We start from the raw sequence: 20,072 nt of genomic DNA, 5'->3' as shown, positions 1-20,072 counted from the left end.
CAGAAGGACATTGGGCCTCCACTCAAGTACTCCCTCAATGCAAGAATACTTTCTTCTATTAAATTGGAATTCTATGATGCTCACCTTCCCGACACAACCGCTGAAGACAAAGCGGGTGAGTAAGCAGCTTTTGAAAAGCTGATGGTGCCCACCTACCAAAAGATATAGCATCTAGAGTCTTAAAGGGTTGAAGGTAAACAAGCGGCCATCTAGCTCAGAAGCAACAAAGCCTACATGGAAGAAGCACACAAGCCTGTATGATCACAAGGTGCCAAAGGGATCAGTTATCAGGCATCAAAGAACAAAAAATAACATCAGTGTGTGCTCACCTCCATGATACGATCACTGAAGACAAATGGGTGCATAAGCAAATGTGGAGAAGAAAGCTGATGGTGCTTGGGTATCAAAAGATAGAGCATCTGGGGTCTTAAAGGATTGAAGGTAAACAAGCAGTCATCTAGCTCAGAAGCAACAAAGCCCACATGGAAGAAGCACACCAGCCTATATGATCACAAGGTGTCGAAGGGATCAGGTATCAGGCATCATCAGAATGAAAAATCATATCACAGTGAATGAGAGGGGGAGTGCAGAGTGGAGACCCAAAGCCCATTTGTAGGCCACTGGACATCCCCTTAGAGAAGGGTCTCGGGGAGGAGACGAGCCAGGCAGGGTGCGATGTAGCAACAATGAACCATACAATTTTCCTCTAGTTCCTAAATGCTCCCTCCACCCCCATAATCATGATCCCAATTCTACCTTACAAATACGGCTAGACCAGAAGATGTACTGGTACAGATAGGAACTGGAAACACAGGGAATCAAGGGTGGATGATCCCTTCAGGACCAGTGGTGTGAGTGGGCGATACTGGGAGTGTGGAGGGAGGGTGAGTTCGAAAGGGAAACCAATTACAAGGATCTACATGTGACCTCCTCCCTGGGGGATGGATAACAGAAAAGTGGGTGAAGGGAGATGTTGGACAGGGCAAGATATGACAAAATAATAATTTATAAATTATCAAGGATTCATGAGGGAAGGGGGGTTGGGGAGGGAGAGGAAAATGAGGAGCTGAATTCAGGGGCTTAAGTGGAGAGCAAATGTTTTGAGAATGATGAGGGTAACAAATGTACAACTGTGCTTTACACAATTGATGTATGTATGGATTGTGATAAGAGTTGTATGAGCCCCTAATAAAATGATTTCTATAAAAAGAGCATGTTGGGATAGTGTCTTTTGTAGTCAATCCCCTGCCATTGAGTTGATTCCGACTCATCGTGACTTGAGTGGGGTTTCCAAAAACTGTGACTCTTTAGAGGAGCAGGCTGCCTCATCTTTTTCCCACAGAGTGTGAACCTCAAACCTCTCCCATAGATGCAGCCCATCCCTTACCCCAGGCCCTGGCAGGGCTCTTTGCTTTTGCCTTACAAGTAGCAAGTAAAGAGCCCAAATTGGTAGACAGGGCATTTCTATCTCTGCAGGTGTCTTTTGGTTGTGACTTCCTGGATTCAAAAACTAAAATGAATGAAGCTGAACTGTCTAACAACCCTATGTTGTTTGCCAAATAAAAAAGGAAAGAAAAGTATGACTTCTTTGAAATAGCTCAACTGTAGGGATTTTTATTGTTATTATTATTTTTAGTAGAAGAAGGAATTTCTAAGTATAAGTGAAGCAATAGACTTTGTAGATCGGGATACTATGGGTTGAGCTCTCAAAAGAACTCAAGCCTCTTCAGCACACTACCGTGTAAAGCAAGTAGATTCCATCATAAAGTACAGAAAAATAACAGCTGCCTTAAAGTCTAACAACTACCTTAATGTCTTAAATCCTTACAAGTGGACCAACAGGTGGCATCATGATAAATGGAGAAAAGATTGACACGGTCAAGGATTTTTTCTTAGCTTGCATCCACAATCATTGCTCATGGAAGCAACTGTCAAGAGATCAAAAGATACTGCTTTGGGTAAATCTGCTCCATAAAACTTCTTTACAGTGCTGAAAAGCAAGGACATTACTTTGAAGAATAAGGGACCCCTGATCCAAGCCATGGTATTTTCAATCGCTTCATATGCATATGAGAGTTGGACATTGAATAAGGAAAACTGAAGAAGACTTGATGCATTTAGATTATGGTACTGGTGAAGAATGTTACAAGTAGCATGGACTACCAAGGACAAGGAAGCCAGAGGGCTCCTCAGAGGCAAGGATGGCGAGGCTCTGTCTGACATACTTTTGACATATCGTCAGGAGAGATCCTGCTGGATAAGAAAAGTCATGGTTGGTAAAATAGAGGGTTAGGTAAGGAGAGGAAGACCCCCAGGTGATAGACTGATTCAGTGGCAGCAACACTGGGCCAAACACAGGACCAATTGTTAAGAATGTTTTCTTTCTGAGGTGTGTAGGGTCACTGTGGGTTGGATCTGACTCAACAGCACCTGACAACTAAGAAAATCTGCTAAATAGTGATACTTAAATGATGCAATATATACTTTCTATCTTTTCAGTTGGAATTGCTTACGTAATAGAAAATAAACCATAACCCTGGTCCCAATGTTTGTAAAACAGTTCATAGTTTTCAAAACACTTGCAAAAATACCCAGGCAATCATCACATATCGACTGAGTATCCAATACATAAATGGCGCCTTGCTAAATATAACAAAGAATGCTTACTTTGTTCTGTAGGAAATGGCTCTGCAGGTCCACCTTTTCGAACTGATCTGGTATCATCTGACTGGTGCACTTAAAGGTAATTGGAAATCCCTCACAAACTTCCCACCTAAAAAAAAGTAAAACATTACATTGTATTTTAGAAGAATATATCTATTTAGTCACAATGTTCTTTAATATACTAGTACAAGGTAGCTCCAAAATCTCAAAAAAATTCCATTATCTTTTTAATTCCACCTTTCAACCAACTTTTTGCAATCTAGTATATTCATCGAAGTCTCATTCTCTGTCATGAGGAAAGAAAAAAGTAAGGTTCCAAACTTTAAAAATTACACTTATAATTTGCTTTGTTATCTATAAGTGGTAAAGAGGTTTTAAACCTTTACATTGAAATTATGAAGAATATTGAATTATTTCATACCTACTTAATTACCAAAAAATGAAGATATTAAAATTTGTTGTCTGAATCTTAGAAAATCTCTTAAAGTGAAGTGTCCCTCATTGTAAAATGTGTGCTTTAAGTCCACTAGGCGGTGAGTAGTGAAGAATTGTAATCAGATGGTACATTTAGTTAGCTGGACGGAGTGACCTCGTCAGACTGCTTGTGAATCTTTGCTTCTGCTCTCGGCTTTTTGCCTTTTTACCTCTATTTTAAGTAGGGTTATAATGTGCTCAATTGCTAACTTGGTTATGTTCAACATGCTAATATGGCACTTTTGTGAGAAACTTAAGAGGCAACATAGTACAGTGGGTACAAAGAAAAATCACAGACTTGACAAGCTCGGTTTCAGTCTTAGCTCAGCCAAATCACTTCTCTTAAGAATGAACAAATTCTTACCCTAAGGCAATTACCCGGCTCAACACTGGTATGTTCAACCATATCGAAGCACAATATTCAACCAGTCTGGCACTGGTCAATGCATTTTAAAAAATCAAGACTCAGAAATGTAAATAAGAGCATGAATATTAAGATTGCAAATAATCCATATTACAAGTAGGTCATCACCACTTTACAGTACAGAAAGAAAATTCTAATGTTGTACAAAGTTAAGGAAATAATCCATTAAGATTCGTTTCGGATCAGCAAAAATAATTTCCTATTATATACTTAGAAACACATATCTAACTTGAATCAATCTAATCAAACAGTTTTCATGCACTGAAGGAAGTAAAACTAAGGAAGAATAGATGAATGAAAAATAAAAATATGCCAGTTAAAAATTAAAAGAAAGGGAACTAGGAAAATGTAGCAGCATGGAGGAAGATTACTGTACTCAAATAATTCTTCTTATAAGTGTGAAAGACCTATGAACAAAACACTGAATAATTATTTTCTACTATAGAGAAAAAAAGAGCACAAGAATAAAGATTTAATTCTTGCTTGGAAAGTAGTAGAGTTAGTCATGAGAGGCTATAATTTTCATTTCACCAGCCACCAAAGAAGACCGAAGATCTTGTCTTTCTAGTCATATTTAGCAATAGATTCGACACGACCTGGACTGAGTGACCTCATCAGACTACTTTTGGCTCTCTACTTTTAGACTCATTGCCTATATTTTAAGTTGAGGTATAATGTGTTATGTTACAAAAAGCTACATGAGGCCTTAGAAGTAGGTCATCTAATCGAATGCAGAATCAGTATACTGCACAGCTTCCCTGTCCAGTATAGTAGTCACCAGCCACAAGACCTATGTACATTTAAATGACACAAAATTAAATTTCCATTCTTCAGTAATGCTAATCACACCTCAGGGGATTAATAGGTACAATGTTCACTTCCATCATCACAAAAAGTTTTATCAGACAGTGCATTGGATGGAGGCTAAGTACTCAGGTTCTTTAAGAGAGACCATCTTGGTTCTACCACCTATGCGTGGTAGAACTATGTGACTTTGGGCAAATTACTCCAACCCCCTGATTCTCAGTTTCAGCCTCTATAAAGTGAAGTAAAATACGGTAATAGGAGCTCTGGTAGTGTAGTGGTTACATGTTAGGCTGCAACCAGCAAGGTCAGCAGTTAAAAACGACCAGCCACTCCTTAGAAAACTGAAAAGGCTTTCGACTCCAGTCAAAAGTTGTAGTCTGGGAACCCAGAGGGGCAGTTCCACCCTGTCCTATCGGGTCACTATGAGTCAGAATCAACTCAATGGCAGCAAATGTTGGTTTGTTTTGTTTTGAGATAATAACAGAAAAATGGATTTGGGAGATTAAGTAAATTATTATCCAATTCATGTAGAACTATGCCTCACCTATGCTCCAGCAGATGGGTTTGAACTGCTGACCTAGCAGTTAGCAGTTCAGTGCATACCTCATGAGGACACATAGACTCCTTGAGATGGGAATGGATTCCAAGATATGCAAATGCATTCTCTACTCTTCATAGTCCCACCAAGCCTCCAATCGATTGCTTTTGTTTTAACTTTATCAATATTAAATGAGATGTTTACATATGAACACTCATACACAGGAACATATTACTATTTTCTATTTAATTATTCCGCTTAAAACAACTATTCCAGAAACATCCATGAAAAAATTAAGATTTAAGACTTAAAACAAAATGTTGACTCTGCAAACTAGATGCTACAATCTGCTCACTGCCCCATATACTTTTATTTCTTTTTAACTCAAGGAAAGTTACTAACAAGTTTTCCTTGGCTCTAGCTCATACCATGAAAATAAGTCAATAAAATAAATCATCACTTATGTAAGACACTTCAAATAATATATATTTTTTCAAATCTCTTACTCTGAGAAGTCTGAAAATACAGATGATTTTAACCAAACATATTAATTTACCTGTCACATCCAGGTAGTAGAACAGCATCAGGATCCAAAAAGGTTTTATATGCAACTGTGATGCCACCTTTGTCAAAAGCAGACACTCGGTCAAAGGTCAAACCCAAAACAGGATTCAGAGGAGATCTGAAAAAGAAAATAGCATCAAAATATCTTCAAAATTATTCATATATTGAAACTGAAGAAAAACAAACAGCCAATTATATAGTAACAGGATCTAATAAAACCCAGGAATGAGCAATTTCATATTTACATATCACAACTGTTAGTGTCCCATACTGCACCTGAAATGTACATACTGAAACGTACATTTCAGTTTATTTAGCTAATTTGTAATAGGCCCAAGACTGTGTGCAACATGTGCAATAAAACATTTCATGGATTAAAAATAATCAATTTTCATTTGTTTGATGTTTATATATAATTGCAATGCTATGCACCCTTGTTGATTTTTGGGGCAGATAATTAACTGAATCCTTAATATCTGGATATAAATATTTTTTGTGAGTTCAATACATATAGCATGAATAAATAAAAATAAAAAAACATAGTTTATTTAATGTTTTTTCATGATAGTGACAGTAAGGCACATTGTTTTATGTTAATCTGATTATTTGGTAACCAAAACTGAACACAGATCTTAAATAGGTCACAATGTTTCTCTAGATTGATGTCAAAGACAAGTTATTTAACTATAGGAAAAAAGGACACAACCACATCATCTATGTAATATTTTTGCTTCAAGCATTTAAACAGTATGAATTCATGAGAAAACACTCAAACATCCAGAATCTGGGTATTCTATAGAAGGGAAGCCTGGATTCTTTAAAATATGTATATACATACATACACACACACACACACACACACACATATATATATATGATTCTTCAAAAAAAATAAAAGCAAGGGCATGAAATCAAAACAAAAAGTAAGTAGACAATGCTGGGCAATCTTTGATTTTTCAAAGGAAAAAGAACTGGGGGGAAAAAAGAAAACTAAGCACAATATAGGATTCTTAAAAGGATACAGATTACAACAAGCTTTATAACACATTTGGGAGATAATTGCATAATTTGAACACAATTTGGATATTGTATAATATTATTGCATTATTGTTGTCTGTTTAGATACATATAATGTGATGATGTTAAAAAATGTCCTATTCTTCAGTTATGTGATCTGAAGCATTTAGGGATTAAAAACGTATTAATTGTTTGAAATGACTTTCACCTTTTTAAAGAGAGAAGAGAAATATGAAAGTATTCAAACAAATGTCGCAGACTCTTTCAATTGGCAAATATTGGTGAAGAATACATGGGTACACACTGTACTAGCTATTCTATCAATTCAAAAATTTTTGGAATAAATATTTGAGGAAAAATAATGAAAGGTCTCAAAATAAAAACAGGTATTAACAAAATCATCTTTTGCAAATGAGCAACCTGATTGCATAGTAACATAAATTAGACATGTTAAGATCTCCCAGAAAACAAATATCATGAAATGAAATTAGATGGCAATAACATTTTAGGCACATCAATTTTATAAGTTCCAGTGGTAGTAAAATACTATAATAGTTTCCTGGTGTTTTATATTGGATTCAAAACCGGAAGGGGGAAAAAATCCTGTTAGAATAACAATGTAATATAAGTAACAAACACTTATATGAATTTCTCAGCTATAATCCTCAAAAGATTTTAGAATATCCTAGTCACTTGGCATTTTACTAGTTAATCCACGAATATAATCTAATTAGCTAAGGACAAGTGTTTTGTGCTTATTAAAATACTGTATTATAACAAGTATCATTAAAAACATCAAAACTAGTCATTACTTTTGTTTGATAATGATATTAAAAAGAAAGAATAATGACACACATTTTATTAAAGCCTTGCCTTCTAATTGGCTTTTAAATTATCCAAGAATACTAGGTACTGTAAAATTCATTGCTTTTTTATCATTATAAAAAAATTCTACTCACAATGTAATTAAATTATATTTGAAATTTGCCTAAAGAAAAAAATTTACTAGCCCTTATGGATCTGTTTAATTTTATAAATTTTGCAGCATAAGAAATCATTGGACAATTTACTCTAGTAGGAGAGAGAGAGTAAAATTTTAGAAGATGCTACCCACAACTTATCCTGCTAACTCCTTTCAAGACCTTCCTGGATTTCTAAATAGATATGCTCCCGTCATTGACATATTGATGATTGCAATACATAGCAAATCCAATCAGCTCCTACTTTGCTAAGAGTTAGACCTGCCTATGGTCTTCTTGTTATAATTAATATACAACCAACTCTCCTCTATAAGTAAAATTATTTCCCCTACTGTTTCTACAGATAAATGATGAGCTCAAAAAAATTAATAGACAGAAAAGTATGTTTAAGTTTCCTGACAAGCAGTTTTAGGGCTCATCTGGATGGCTGCTGTCAAAATACACATGAATTTCCAAGGTATTCAGCCCAACAGCCCAGCTCATTAGTGCCTGCATACCTCAGCCACCCCCTTTGCTCAGAAACACAGATAATTTTATGCAGAAATTTACCAATCTACAAAAATTTACACAATGCTCAGCAATAACCAGTAATTATTATGGGATAATGTAAGGCACTTTTGAGGAATGTAACTTTGAAAGGATAGGGCTTACCGGCTTTACCAATTTATCTTTAGTTGTCCTGTCAGTGGTGCTTAAAAGGTTAAGACTTTATTTGTGAAAACATAGAGAGATAGTGGGGAATCATGTTGTCTACAGCTTCATAAATCTTGCTTAAGATCCTTTTCAATTACCATCCATTTCTCCTTTAAAAAGGGACAAAAAAATAGAGGCGTGGAAGCAGGTCAGGGCAGTGTGCGACAATGACAGTGTGATGGGCTGGGCCCCCGTGGCGTTTCCATCTGCTGTCATTAAGGTGCCTACTCAGACATGAACAAATCCCTCTTGCTGTGCTAAGACCGAAAGTCAGAGAGAGACAGACAGAGAGGGATGTCATATTCCACAAACAATACTGCCTCACAAAAATGCCCCTGAAATTTTATTGGAATTCAAAATGAACTGGGGGAAAAGAAACAACGTTTTTTTTTTTTCACTAAAGGCACTACTTGAGGTCTCAACTCTCCATTGAAAACAGGCTTGCCTACAGAATGACTGAGGACAGACAGATAACAGACGACTCACTCCTACCTGTATGCTTTACCATAAGAGACCCAAATTTTTTGCTCATTCTTCAGCAAAAGTGGATTCTTAATTTCTTGACCACACTCATCGAAAAGCCGGACTGAAGAAAAACTGAGGCTCGGTGGGTTGAAGGAAGAGGCTTGAAGCCTTTGATGAATCTTGCAAAGTAACTGGTGGTGAGAAGGGGGGGGAAAAAAACCTAAAATGTGAACATCTAATAAACTGTCTTGATTCAGTAACAAATGAAGTCCAAACAACTGATAATTAAATTCATATAGAATGTTAAAAGAAGTGTGAAATGACTGCAGTGTTTAGCTCGCTGTAAAGTAACAAAATGAGCGTGGGCTTTTAACCAGCAGGGGGTGCCACAGGCTTGTGATGGAGCCCTGACCCTTCGGCACAGTGACTGAAAGCAGATGTGACAATCTTACAGAAAGCGTTTGGTTACACTCGGGAATGGTTCTCTTCGATAAGGATTATGTGTCCCTTGTCTCAGCTACACATTTTGTTGGGGTCCTTCCAGAATCTGTTCGAGTTTTACAAGGGGCAATCTCCCTGTCCCCAAATAACCTCAGGTAATCAATCGGGGGACAATTTCCCACTGACGGGATTGCAAAAACAAACACGACTCTCAGTCTGTAAGTGATTCACTTGGGAGCTATTCCTGAGTCTATATTAATTAATGAGTCCAAGCAGCTTAATGGATGCTTTCAAGTTGTAAGACCTCATGGAAGTACAAAATATGAAATGTGGTCATTTCGTAGTTGAAATAATAGCACTGTCAGTGGGTGCTCCTCTATGACTTTAGAGTCTCCGAATCATTAAGCTATTTCACATTTAAGGCATATTTCAAATGCAGAGTACATCTGACTAAACTCCGTTGCAGGTGGAATTTCATGACATTTTTTCATTATCATGTGTCACCTTTGTTTCAGTGTTCAGATCTCTGCTCTTTCCTGCTTTGCACCCACCCGGTCCATCCTGTGTCTCCCTTCCCATGCCAGCCCCCAGCCTCTGGCAGAGGCTTCCTTTCCTTCCCTCCCTTGTCAGTTCTTGTGTCTCTCAATTTCTTGTGACTATCATCCCTGCGGGGTGCGGATGTCGTTATGGTCTTTTCGTGCCCAACTGCAGTTTGATGTGCCTTTTTTTGTTTGCTTTTGGGCTGTCTCTATTCATTCCCACTGAAGGTATATTAGAGATGGGCTAAGTACCAAGGCTCCGAGGAAGAGGAACAAGTTGCAATCTGCCAGATAGCTCAGGTTTCCTTATTGCTTGACTGTAAACACTTGATGAGTAAAATCTTTTCCTTGGCCAGAAACTTCCTCAGTGGTAAAAGATTCACATGTTGAACTGATAAGTAAATGCTAACATCTCCAACTTCCAGATTTGCCTTGCCTTTTACAACGTCAGAGTTTTAGCCCTGAGCATCAGAAAGGCTGAAAACGATGATACATCTTTCCCTTCATTAAAGTTAACACTGCTCAGGGGTCATAGTCAAGTGCTTTGACTATGAAATGATTACTCGTCTCCTTAGGGGACTAACACACAAAGGTGTTAGAAGTGCAGGGACTCTCTTTTTCTGGGTTCCCTTCCCCCAGCTAGAACTGCAGAAATGCTGTCAGGTGTGGAGATTATTTCTACCAAGCTGCCATTTATTTCTGCACAGTCTCAGCTCTAAATTTTCTGTCTGTTGCTTTGCTATTATTTCAGAACACACGTAATACTGATCCTGTTTGTTTGGTTGGTTTTAAATTGCAGTGATTTTGCTTTTCAGGCCAACACCTTTTGAGACGAGGGGAGGCTCCTAAAGATGTCAGGTTTGATCCTGCAGAGAAATGTTTGCGAAAAGGACAAGGCTCTGTGGTAGAGAAGGGAGAGGACGGAAACACCTGACCACTTAACCAAATTCACTTTCCCATGAGTTGCATTGCAATCTCTACTTTCTCAACTTGGTGACCGGCTGCAATTTAGGTGTTCAGAGATGAGCATCCCACAACCTATGGGAGGTAAGGGCCTACGGCATGGCAAGGGCTATGGCAACCAAAAATTGTGATAATTTTATCCCACCTATCTCTATAGCTATCATCACCAGGCTTTTATGGGCTAAGAACGTGCTCAAGGACCTGAGAAAAGCATCAAAGGTCTTAGGCTAGTGATTAGAGACAAGTGTTCATACACTGAGGCATCCTAGGTGTTGCCAAGACCGTACCAAGCAAAAGCCTTACATCGGCTGATTCAAGCCCCACCCACCCACCTCCCATCCGGATTTAAGGCACAATTGAGGGATGGAAGGAAAGTGGTTACTAAACAGGGTGTATTGGAGAGAGGAGTATAGAAGATCACAAGCATAAATCTCACTTGAATAGTTAAAACTTTGTCAGTTGACACACACACCCACCCGCTTTGATGCATGCTGGACTTGATCTGGTTTTCAACATTTTTTGTAATTTTGTTTTGTTTGTCCATATTAGGGTGCACCTCTGAGGTGTTATCTCATTGGGGTCACGCTCTTGAAATTGTGTTACATGTTTTTCTGGTTTTTAGCATATGAAACCCTGTATTGATTAACCCATAAGGACAGCAAGTAGAACATGGGTTTCAGAGGGAGGGGAGGGGAGTACAGTGGTGATGGGAGGGGAAAGGGAGACGATGTCAAGGAGTCCATGTAGAGAAAGAATGGTTGGAAATTGACTGTGGCAGCAATTATACAATTCTGCTTGACATGATTGAACTATGGAATGATATATGTATTAACTCCCAATTAATAATACTTTTTAAAATAGAAGCAAAGATCCATTTTGGGGTGCCTAAACACAAATGTTCCTATGAGTTACCATCTTCCTGTATAAGATAACATAAAATCCACCTTTGATTTTAACATAAAGCAAAAAGTAAAATATTATAGCCTAATATCAAAATGGGGGAGACATATGGAGAATTCTTAGAAGGCAATTTATGTTCTCAGAGTGACAATGGTAAAAGGAAACCATCCAGGCCCTACAGCCTTCTCTCTCTAATCGATCAAGACAGCATTTCCCAGTCTCTTCGGGTCCCAGCTAATGATCCCGTGAGCACTTCTCACGTGCGTCTGCAACTTTTGTGACAGGCTGTAGGCATTAAGCAATGGACACCACCAAGAAGAGGTACGTCTCAGGGAGCGGAACTGAAGGTGCAGGTGGGGGGGTGGAGGAGTCCGCTCCTGAACAAAAGCCAGGCAACAGAGCCCCAAACACTGCTTGTGCACTCGGGCGCATAACCCCAATTTGTAAACAACAGGGTGTTGCGTGTCCTTTTATGCAAGACAAAGAACCAAAAGAAAGACCCTGAACATGTTGGTTCTGCCTGAAAAACAAACCAATTGTCTGGAAAGGAGGCAAAGGTAAGGGTGCCTACGATCAACCAGCTGGAAGGCTTCCCAGTCGGGTGGAAGGTAGAAGAAGAGCAAGTGTCTGTGCGCTATTCTGTGTCTAGGACTTGGAACCCCCTGGGCCCCTACTGAACATGATGACTGCCCCCACCCCCACCCCCGGTTTTTTTGAAAGTGTGAACAAAATAGCAACCTCTGTGTGGCAAAACCACACAGATTTCCCAAAGAAAAAGGGTGGACAGGTTTCCAAAAAGAAGCATAATGGAAATTGAGATGGTCTTAGGTAAGGGTCCAGGAGGTCCCACTACACCCAAAATTGACCCTCACACCGAGCTGATAATTCCTATCTTTTCTAAATGATTTTCAAGTTGTAACTCTAAATTCACGACGAGTAACTTAGAACACAGGTACAGTCGCAAATAAATGGTAAATAAACTCACTCTTTCTGTCATCTCGGCAGGCTGAGTTGAGCCACTAGACTGCAAATCTTTGGGATTGATACAAACAGGAATCTCTCCAGTGTCTTTACCATTTTCATATACCTGAAAATAAGCACATGCAAAGATCAGAATCACTACATGCACACACATAGGTACATATGTGCATCACATACACGGATGCAGGCCTTGCAGAGTACTGTGTTAACAGAAAGTGTGTACATGGGACTTAGGCCAAGCAAGACTGCTTGTATAAAATAAGTGCAAGTTAGGCTCTAGCAATGAGTATGGCCCGGACTTAAAGAATCGTGTAAAGAAAGGGCCCCAGCTCCTCCCTTCGGTTTGTCATGTTCATCAAATTGGCGCTCCCTACAATCTTCAAATAGTAGGAAACAGACTCTGGGGGACAAATCACTGACTACTGGCCACCTAAGTGGGGCAAGAGTCAATGGAAGGTCAGCGAGCACCTCAGTAAAACTCATTGGATTCTTCTTGATAAACAGAAAGCCACAAATGCCGTGCGGGGTGTCTGATTCGTACGTATTTAAACTGTGCGAGTGCTCAGCTCAGCTCTTGATCCCGAGAAGGAAATTCAACCCGACAGGTTTATTGCCTGACAGTACAGGAACGTCACCCTTTTGAATGCACGTAGACAACACGTCGTGGAGAACAGAGACAAAGTCCCAACCATTGCACGATGAAAACCCTTGCTGGGAAAAAAGGAAAAGAAAAGAAAGAAGTGAGCGACTGTTCTGGTCAAAAGGATCCCAAGAAGCCAGGCCAGATGGGACGGACGGCTCGGCGGGCTGGAACGTGGCGCCGCCCCTCTGACCACGCGCAGCTCCGCGTGGCGCGGGCCATTCACCAGACAAGAAAGGAGCCGGAAGAGAGGGGCTGATGAATTATTTACATTGATGCTTGGGCCTTGGGTTTTTTTCTCTCAAAAGTTCTTTCTTTCCTTTCTGATATGCCTATCACATCAGCGTGGCCATTTTCCTTTCTTTTCAGTGCTGTTTCCAGAGACGATCGTTTGAGAGAATACATTCTTTTAAATGGAAGAAAACCATATTTTCAGTTTGATGTCCCTTTTGAGACTGGTGGAAAGTTATTTATGAAGTCCTATTGTGGTTTGGAAAACTGTCTGTTTCATTAACACATCTTTAGCCTTTAGACAAGAAGGAGATTTTTTTTAAAGGTTCATTATGTTCAAGAATTGCGGGCTTTGTTCCACTCCCAGGCCCTGCATTGTGTCGGCCGGCCGTGCCGTGGCGATTCTACAGCGCCCAGCTTTGGCACGGTGAGACTCCGAGGCCTGCAGTTTCTGCTCCTCACAGGTGTTGGCTTTGCGTCTTTCATGGTCTCTCTACTTTTGCAAAGAGCTTTGTGAGCCTCGGGGTCACCTGCAAACCTATGGGAATTATCATGGGAGATTTTACTGATGCCATCATCGCCTGCAAGTTCTAGTCCAGGGCAAAATTCTTCAACACTGGAGTCATTTAACAATGAAGGTTAACATTCTAAGCTGCTTCGAGGTTACAGTTGGGAGAACTTACTGATGTTCCTTTGTTGAGACTTGCTCAATGAGAACTCGGGAGTGCAGCACATTAAATTCTAGAACAGTGGTTCCCAATCTTCCTAATGCTGCGACCCTTTCATACAGTTCCTCATGTTGTGGTGACCCCCCCAACCATAAAATTATTTTTGTTGCTACTTCATAACTGTCATTTTGCTACTGTTGTGAATCTGGCGACCCCTGTGAAAGGGCCATTCGATCCCAAAAGGAGTTGCGACCCACAGGTTGAGAACTGCTGTTCTAGGAAACAGCAGTGTGAATGTTAACTGCCAAAGTGAGAAAGCAGACAGGGCTTGGTCAAAACCTAAGACCTCCCTTAGTTCAGTGCTTCCTTCATTGGTGCTCACAGACTTCCCATCCAGACCCAGAAAAGTGATAAAAAACAAAACAAAATAAGAAAACCCCTCTGTCTTTTGCCTCCAACCACTCTAAACCAAAACCAAGCTCACTGCCATGAAGTCCATGCCAATTCAGAGCGACCCCTGTGGGTTTCTGAGGCTGTAACTGTTAACGGGAGTAGAGAACCCACTCTTTCTCCCCGAGGGCTGCTGGTGGTTTCCAACTGCCAACCATGGGATCAAAGCTCCACGAGTTGCTCCTCCTACCACCCTATAGGGCATACAGTCAAGGTGAGGTACAAAAGAGTTTGTCTCCCACGAAGTCAGAAAATATATTTTGCTGTAGGTTTCAAAAAATACAGAACCCCCAAACTGAAATCCCATAAGATTCTGCTTTTCTTAAGGCTCAATTAAAAAGATCTACTTCTAAGCTTTATATGAAACATACATTTTTCCCCCAACTTTATTGCTAATCAAGGGTTATCGAAACATACATTTTTAAAGACCCAAATCCTGTATTTATGTTTTCATATATAAAAAAAACTTATTTGTTTTTTGCAGTTTTTATTTCTAATGCCCAATGTTTAAAAATAAGTTTTAAAGAGAGCTGCTATGATTGATGGAGGTCTACCTTTTTTTCCCCTTTGCTTGAGAAAATCATTCCCTATGGCTCTAAAATTCAATTCTTACCAGTAGAATGGGATGATGCAAAAACCCAGCTGAGGCTAGCTTTGGGCCCCAAGGTGTAAGGTAGTAAAACCCCAAACCTGTTGCTGGGGAGTGGATTCTAACTCATAATGACCTTATAGAGCAGAACTAAACGGTTCCAGGGAACCTGCTTTTCCCCACAGCTAGTTCTTAACCAGACTTATAGCATTAAAGGCTGGATAATGGCTCTGAGCCTGGCCTTACACAGTCCTTAAATAGATGCCACGGGTGATGCCATCAAACAACCACGTTGGCTTCCCATTAGGCCCTCAGTCCCATATGGGTTAAGACAATGGTTTTCAGCCCATGGGTCACGACCCCTTTGGAGGGTCAAACGACCCTTTCACAGGTATCACTCGATTCATAACAGTAGCAAAATTATAGTTATGAAATAGCAATGAAAATGATTTTATGGGGAAAAAATGATTTTATGGTTGTGGGGGTTCACCCCAACATGAGGAACTGTATTAAAGGGTCATGGCATTAGGAAGGTTAAGAACTACTGGTTTCAGATTTTCTTGCTGTCTCTTTAAAATCTTAGTAGTAAATAACATTCTTTCTTACTCTCTTGACATGTTTATGCCTTCACAAATACTCATACAAACAGTATAAATACTTATACTTATAAATATATATAATTTATACTTAAGCTTTCACTGATTTGTTTACTTTCCTAGAGATAGACATCCTGTTTACAGAAACAGTCTGCTACCTCTTTCTCCTGAGAGTGGCTGGTGGTTTGAACAAGTGACTTAGCAGCCAAATGCTTCCCCACAGAGCCACCAACTTCTGAAAGGTAATCCCCTACCACCCCCCAAAAACGATCCAGATTCTTCTGATACTGAACAGATTTCACCAAAGCTATGGGCTCAGAAGAAACGCCTGGTGTTGGGAACGCATGGGAATCGGAGTCTGTTTCTAGGTTCTTATTTACACAGTGACTCGAGGGCAGTGAGAGGGAGACACCCTTACGAGGGCCAGTGTGGTTCAGTGCAGATGTCTCATTCTCTATGCAGGAGATCCAGCTTCCCCTCAAGCACCTCAAGCACAGGTGCCATTCATGAGCTCGTGGAGGTTTGTGGATTGCTGTGATACTGAAGAGATTTCACCAAAGCTTATGGGCTAGGAAGAAAAGCCTGGCGATCTATCCCTGAGGGGTGTGCTTGTCACCAGCTAACAATACACCCTAACTACATGTATTCCCAACTCCATATACCTTTAGCCAGACTCCCAATTTACCTGCAGCACCTGATGCAAAACAAAATGGAAGAGAGAGACACTGAAAGAGAAAAAAGACAATAAAACCAAACCCACTGCCATTCCGTCGACTCTGAATCATTGGGACACTACACAGAATTTTGGAGACTGTAAATCTTCATGGGGGCAGACAGCCTCATCTCTTTACCTAGGTGGGTTTGAACTGCTGACCTTACAGTAGCAATCCAAGGCTTACTTAATAATGCCACCTGGGCTCGTTGGGGCAGGGGAGGAAAAACAGTGGTTCTAATCCATTGTAATGAAAATAAATTATGCTTACCAATTTTACAAAAATACGTGGCCACATAAACATCTTGCTGGAGCCTCTCCCATGGTTTTACAAGGGGTCTCAGCAGGGAAGGAGTCCTGGAACTGAAGCGTCCTTATATACATGGTGAACACATGTGTAAGTGGGTTGTTCCTAGCTGCCTTGAGTCCATTCTGACTCATTGTATGTGTCAGTGTAGAATGAGCGCCAGAGGGTTTTGGGGGCTGTCATTTTATTGCAAGTAGTACTGAATATAATCAAATTTTGACACGAAATGTCAGAAAATTTTGCATCAGAGCTCAAAAACACCATCAGAAACTGACCAAACATGTGATTTTTGTAAACAAAAGCAGTCTGTGTTTCAGTCACTCGGCGTTAGTTGGCATTGTTAGTATGTGTTGTTTAAACCTTTGCAGCTGTGTTCCAAGCATATTGCTATAATTTTCTTAGGTTGGTTTTTTTTGTTGTTGTTGTTTTTGTACTGTTTTTAGATAGAAAACATGGGTCCTAAGAAAGAGGTTTATTTAAAAGAAACATCATGATAAGGAACTGGTTAACCATGTTATCGATATTGTTGATGATAATTTAGTTAACCCTTTTGGAAAACATTAAGAAAACGCCAACAGTAGACCACATTAGACAGATTTTTTATTTTTATTTTTTTAGAGAAAGCCAGCCAGGTCCTAGTTAAAAAAGGCAAAGAAGGGAAAAACTGAAAAGCAGCGACCAGTTGATTTGATGGAAGGGGCTTCCCCTTCCACACAAGGACTCTCTCTCCATCCTCCCCTCCACATCGTGTCCACAGATCCAGCTCCTCCTCCATCTCAAGGTACAGGCCATACTGTGGTTGTTAAAGACTTTTAAAATGTTGTGTTTCTTATTTAAAATATATTATTTAATTCTGAACTTATTTACTTTGAAATTTCTGTGTAATGTTTTGTATAAAAAGGCAAGTTTAGGGTAAAAATTTGGTGGTTAAGAACAGATTAATCGTTTTCAGTTATTTCTTATTGGAAAAATGGATTTGGAACTCAACTGCATCGCATCTCGATGCTCCTTCTAGAATGGATTAGCGTCAAGGTCTGGGGTTCTACTGTGTGCCCTTAAAGCTTTTCTGTAAGTCACAAATGCAAGCCCATTTGTACAACCCAGGGACCTAATTTATAAGATAGTAACTGCTCCCCTGGGCTGTTCATGGCAGGGCTAGCAATTCAAAACCACCAGCTGTTTCCTGGGAGAAAGACGGCCTTTCTACTCCAATCAAGAGTTCCAGTCTTGGAAATTCACAGGGACAGTTCTACCCTGTCCTATAGGCACATTATTAGTTGGCATCAACTCCATGGCTTTGGTTGGCAAGTGCTTAGAAGAAAGAGCAGAGCAGGGCCTGGGATACGGTGCCTGAGAGGAATGGTGCTGGTCACTGTGTTAATGAGGGCGATAGCGTGGCTTCAGAGGGAAGAAAGAGCTCAACAGACCCTTGAAGGAGTTAAGAGAGCTGGCCGTGCAGGTAGCTGAAGAAGAGCACTGAAGGCAGAGAACACCTAGAGCAGCGGTTCTCCACCTGTGGGTCACAACCCCTTTGACGGTTGAATGACACTTTCACAGGAGTTGCCCAACTCATAACAGTAGCAAAATTACAGTTATGAGGGAGGGTGGGTTGGAAAGGGGGAAGGATTACAAGGATCTACATATAACCTCCTCCCTGGGGGATGGACAACAGAAAAGTGGGTGAAGGGAGACGTTGGGCAGGGCAAGATATAACAAAATAATAATTTATAAATTCTCAAGGTTTCATGAGGGAGGGAGGAGCAGGGAGGGAGGGGAAAAAATGAGGAGCTGATGCCAAGGGTTTAGGTGGAGAGCAAATGTTTTGAGAATGATGAGGGCAATGAATGTACAAATGTGCTTTACACAATTGATGTATGTATGGATTGTGATAAGAGTTGTATGAGCTCCTAATAAAATGATGTAAAAAATAGAAAGAAAAAGAAAGATACACACCTCAATGCTTCTATCTAAATCCTTGTAAGGGACACCTTATGACAGGACTGTCACCCATGGTGCAAACTGAACAAAATAAAATCTGTGCATTTCATGGGAAAAAATTACATTTATGAAGTAGCAACCAAAATAATTTTATGGCTGGGAGTCACCACAACACAAACTGTATTAAAGGGTCGCAGCATGAGGAAGGTTGAGAACCACTGCCCTAGACCAAAACCACTGAGACGGGAGTGTGCTTGGTATGTTCCCCGGATACCTAGAGGCTCTGGGGGTGGCAGCACTGGGATAGAGGAGAGTAACTAATGATGAAATCAGAGGGGCAAGGGGGGGGGTGCAAGTGGCCAAAGGGGGGCTCAATCACAGGCGGGTTTGGGATAGAGCAGCAATGTCATCTGATTTACGTGTTTATAAGAATTACTGTAGGTTGAGAGTAGGCTATAGGGAACAGAGTGATCTGAGGAAGGGATGAAGGAAATTCACACTAGAAACCTAGACACAAGGAGAAGTGGTTAGTTTTCTGTTGTTCATTCCAAAGTGATTATTTTCTTACTTGGCTATTAGCAGGGCTAAGAGACAAAATTTGTAGCTAGGCTAATATTTCTACAACACAACTTATACTTCTATTTGGAAGTAAACAAATCAGTGAAAGTAAAAGTATTTATAAATATAAATTATATTTACTTATAAGTATACTGTTCACATGGGTATTTGTGGAGGCATAAACATGTCCAGAAAGTAAGAAAGAATGCTATTTACTACTAAGATTTTAAAGAGACAGCAAGAAAATCTTAACCCATATGGGAAAGAGGGCCGGAAAGGGAAGCCAACGTGGTTGTTTGATGGCATCACCCGTGGCATCTATTTAAGGACTGTGTAAGGCCGGGCTCAGAGCCATTATCCGGCCTTTAATGCTATAAGTCTAGTTAAGAACTAGCTGTGGGGAACAGTGGGTTCCCAAACTCTCCATAACAGACCACCCAGGAAGCTCTAATGTACGTGAGCAGAAGGCCAAACACCTAAGCTTCACAATATCTCAGGATGCAATGCTGTCAAGAGGCAGTAATAGAAAAATGACACCGCTGTGTGCGGCCCAAAGTTGGGAAGCTGTGCAGACACAAGATTTACTGCCAGAGGCCTGAGTGAGAATATAGACCATCCACAGAAAATTAGTTGGTATCTGAGATAGTTAAGGTTTATTGTGCCAACCTGGCTGATAAACACATGTGGATTAATTGAAGGGCGGAGAGATAAATGGCTCAGTGAGCCTAGCCTTTCGGTTCTCAGGTCTCTTGCTTTCTGATGTTTGGACCAGTTGTGGCTGCCTTAGCAAGTTCTTTGCCTCAGCTGCAAGGCTCACTTCCTGTGAGACATCCCTGAGGAGAAGCCACATGAACCTATCCTGATGCAGGGGAAGCCACGTGGAGACCCCTGCCAGCGCTGAGATGCTTACCCGCTCACTGATTCAGCTTTCCT

The 20,072-nt window shown here is 40.3% G+C and overlaps 1 protein-coding gene across 1 annotated transcript in view; it reads right to left on the bottom strand.

The window, feature by feature from the left end:
- The window catches only part of DCDC1 (doublecortin domain containing 1), a 497,394-nt gene that overhangs the window by 249,254 nt on the left and 228,068 nt on the right, over positions 1–20,072 (bottom strand). Inside the window, exons 10-13 of the mRNA XM_045291000.1 lie at positions 12,455–12,556; positions 8,654–8,817; positions 5,464–5,589; positions 2,668–2,773 (exon numbers count right to left, since the gene is read on the bottom strand). Of these exons, the coding sequence (XP_045146935.1) occupies positions 2,668–2,773; positions 5,464–5,589; positions 8,654–8,817; positions 12,455–12,556 (498 nt within the window). The remainder of the gene's footprint in view (positions 1–2,667; positions 2,774–5,463; positions 5,590–8,653; positions 8,818–12,454; positions 12,557–20,072) is intronic.

This window comes from Echinops telfairi, unplaced genomic scaffold, assembly GCF_000313985.2.
Source record: "Echinops telfairi isolate 266 unplaced genomic scaffold, ASM31398v2 ScPeMD7_60;HRSCAF=208, whole genome shotgun sequence".
In the NCBI taxonomy this organism is placed as follows: domain Eukaryota; kingdom Metazoa; phylum Chordata; class Mammalia; order Afrosoricida; family Tenrecidae; genus Echinops; species Echinops telfairi.
This window is presented reverse-complemented; position numbering and strand designations above follow the sequence as displayed.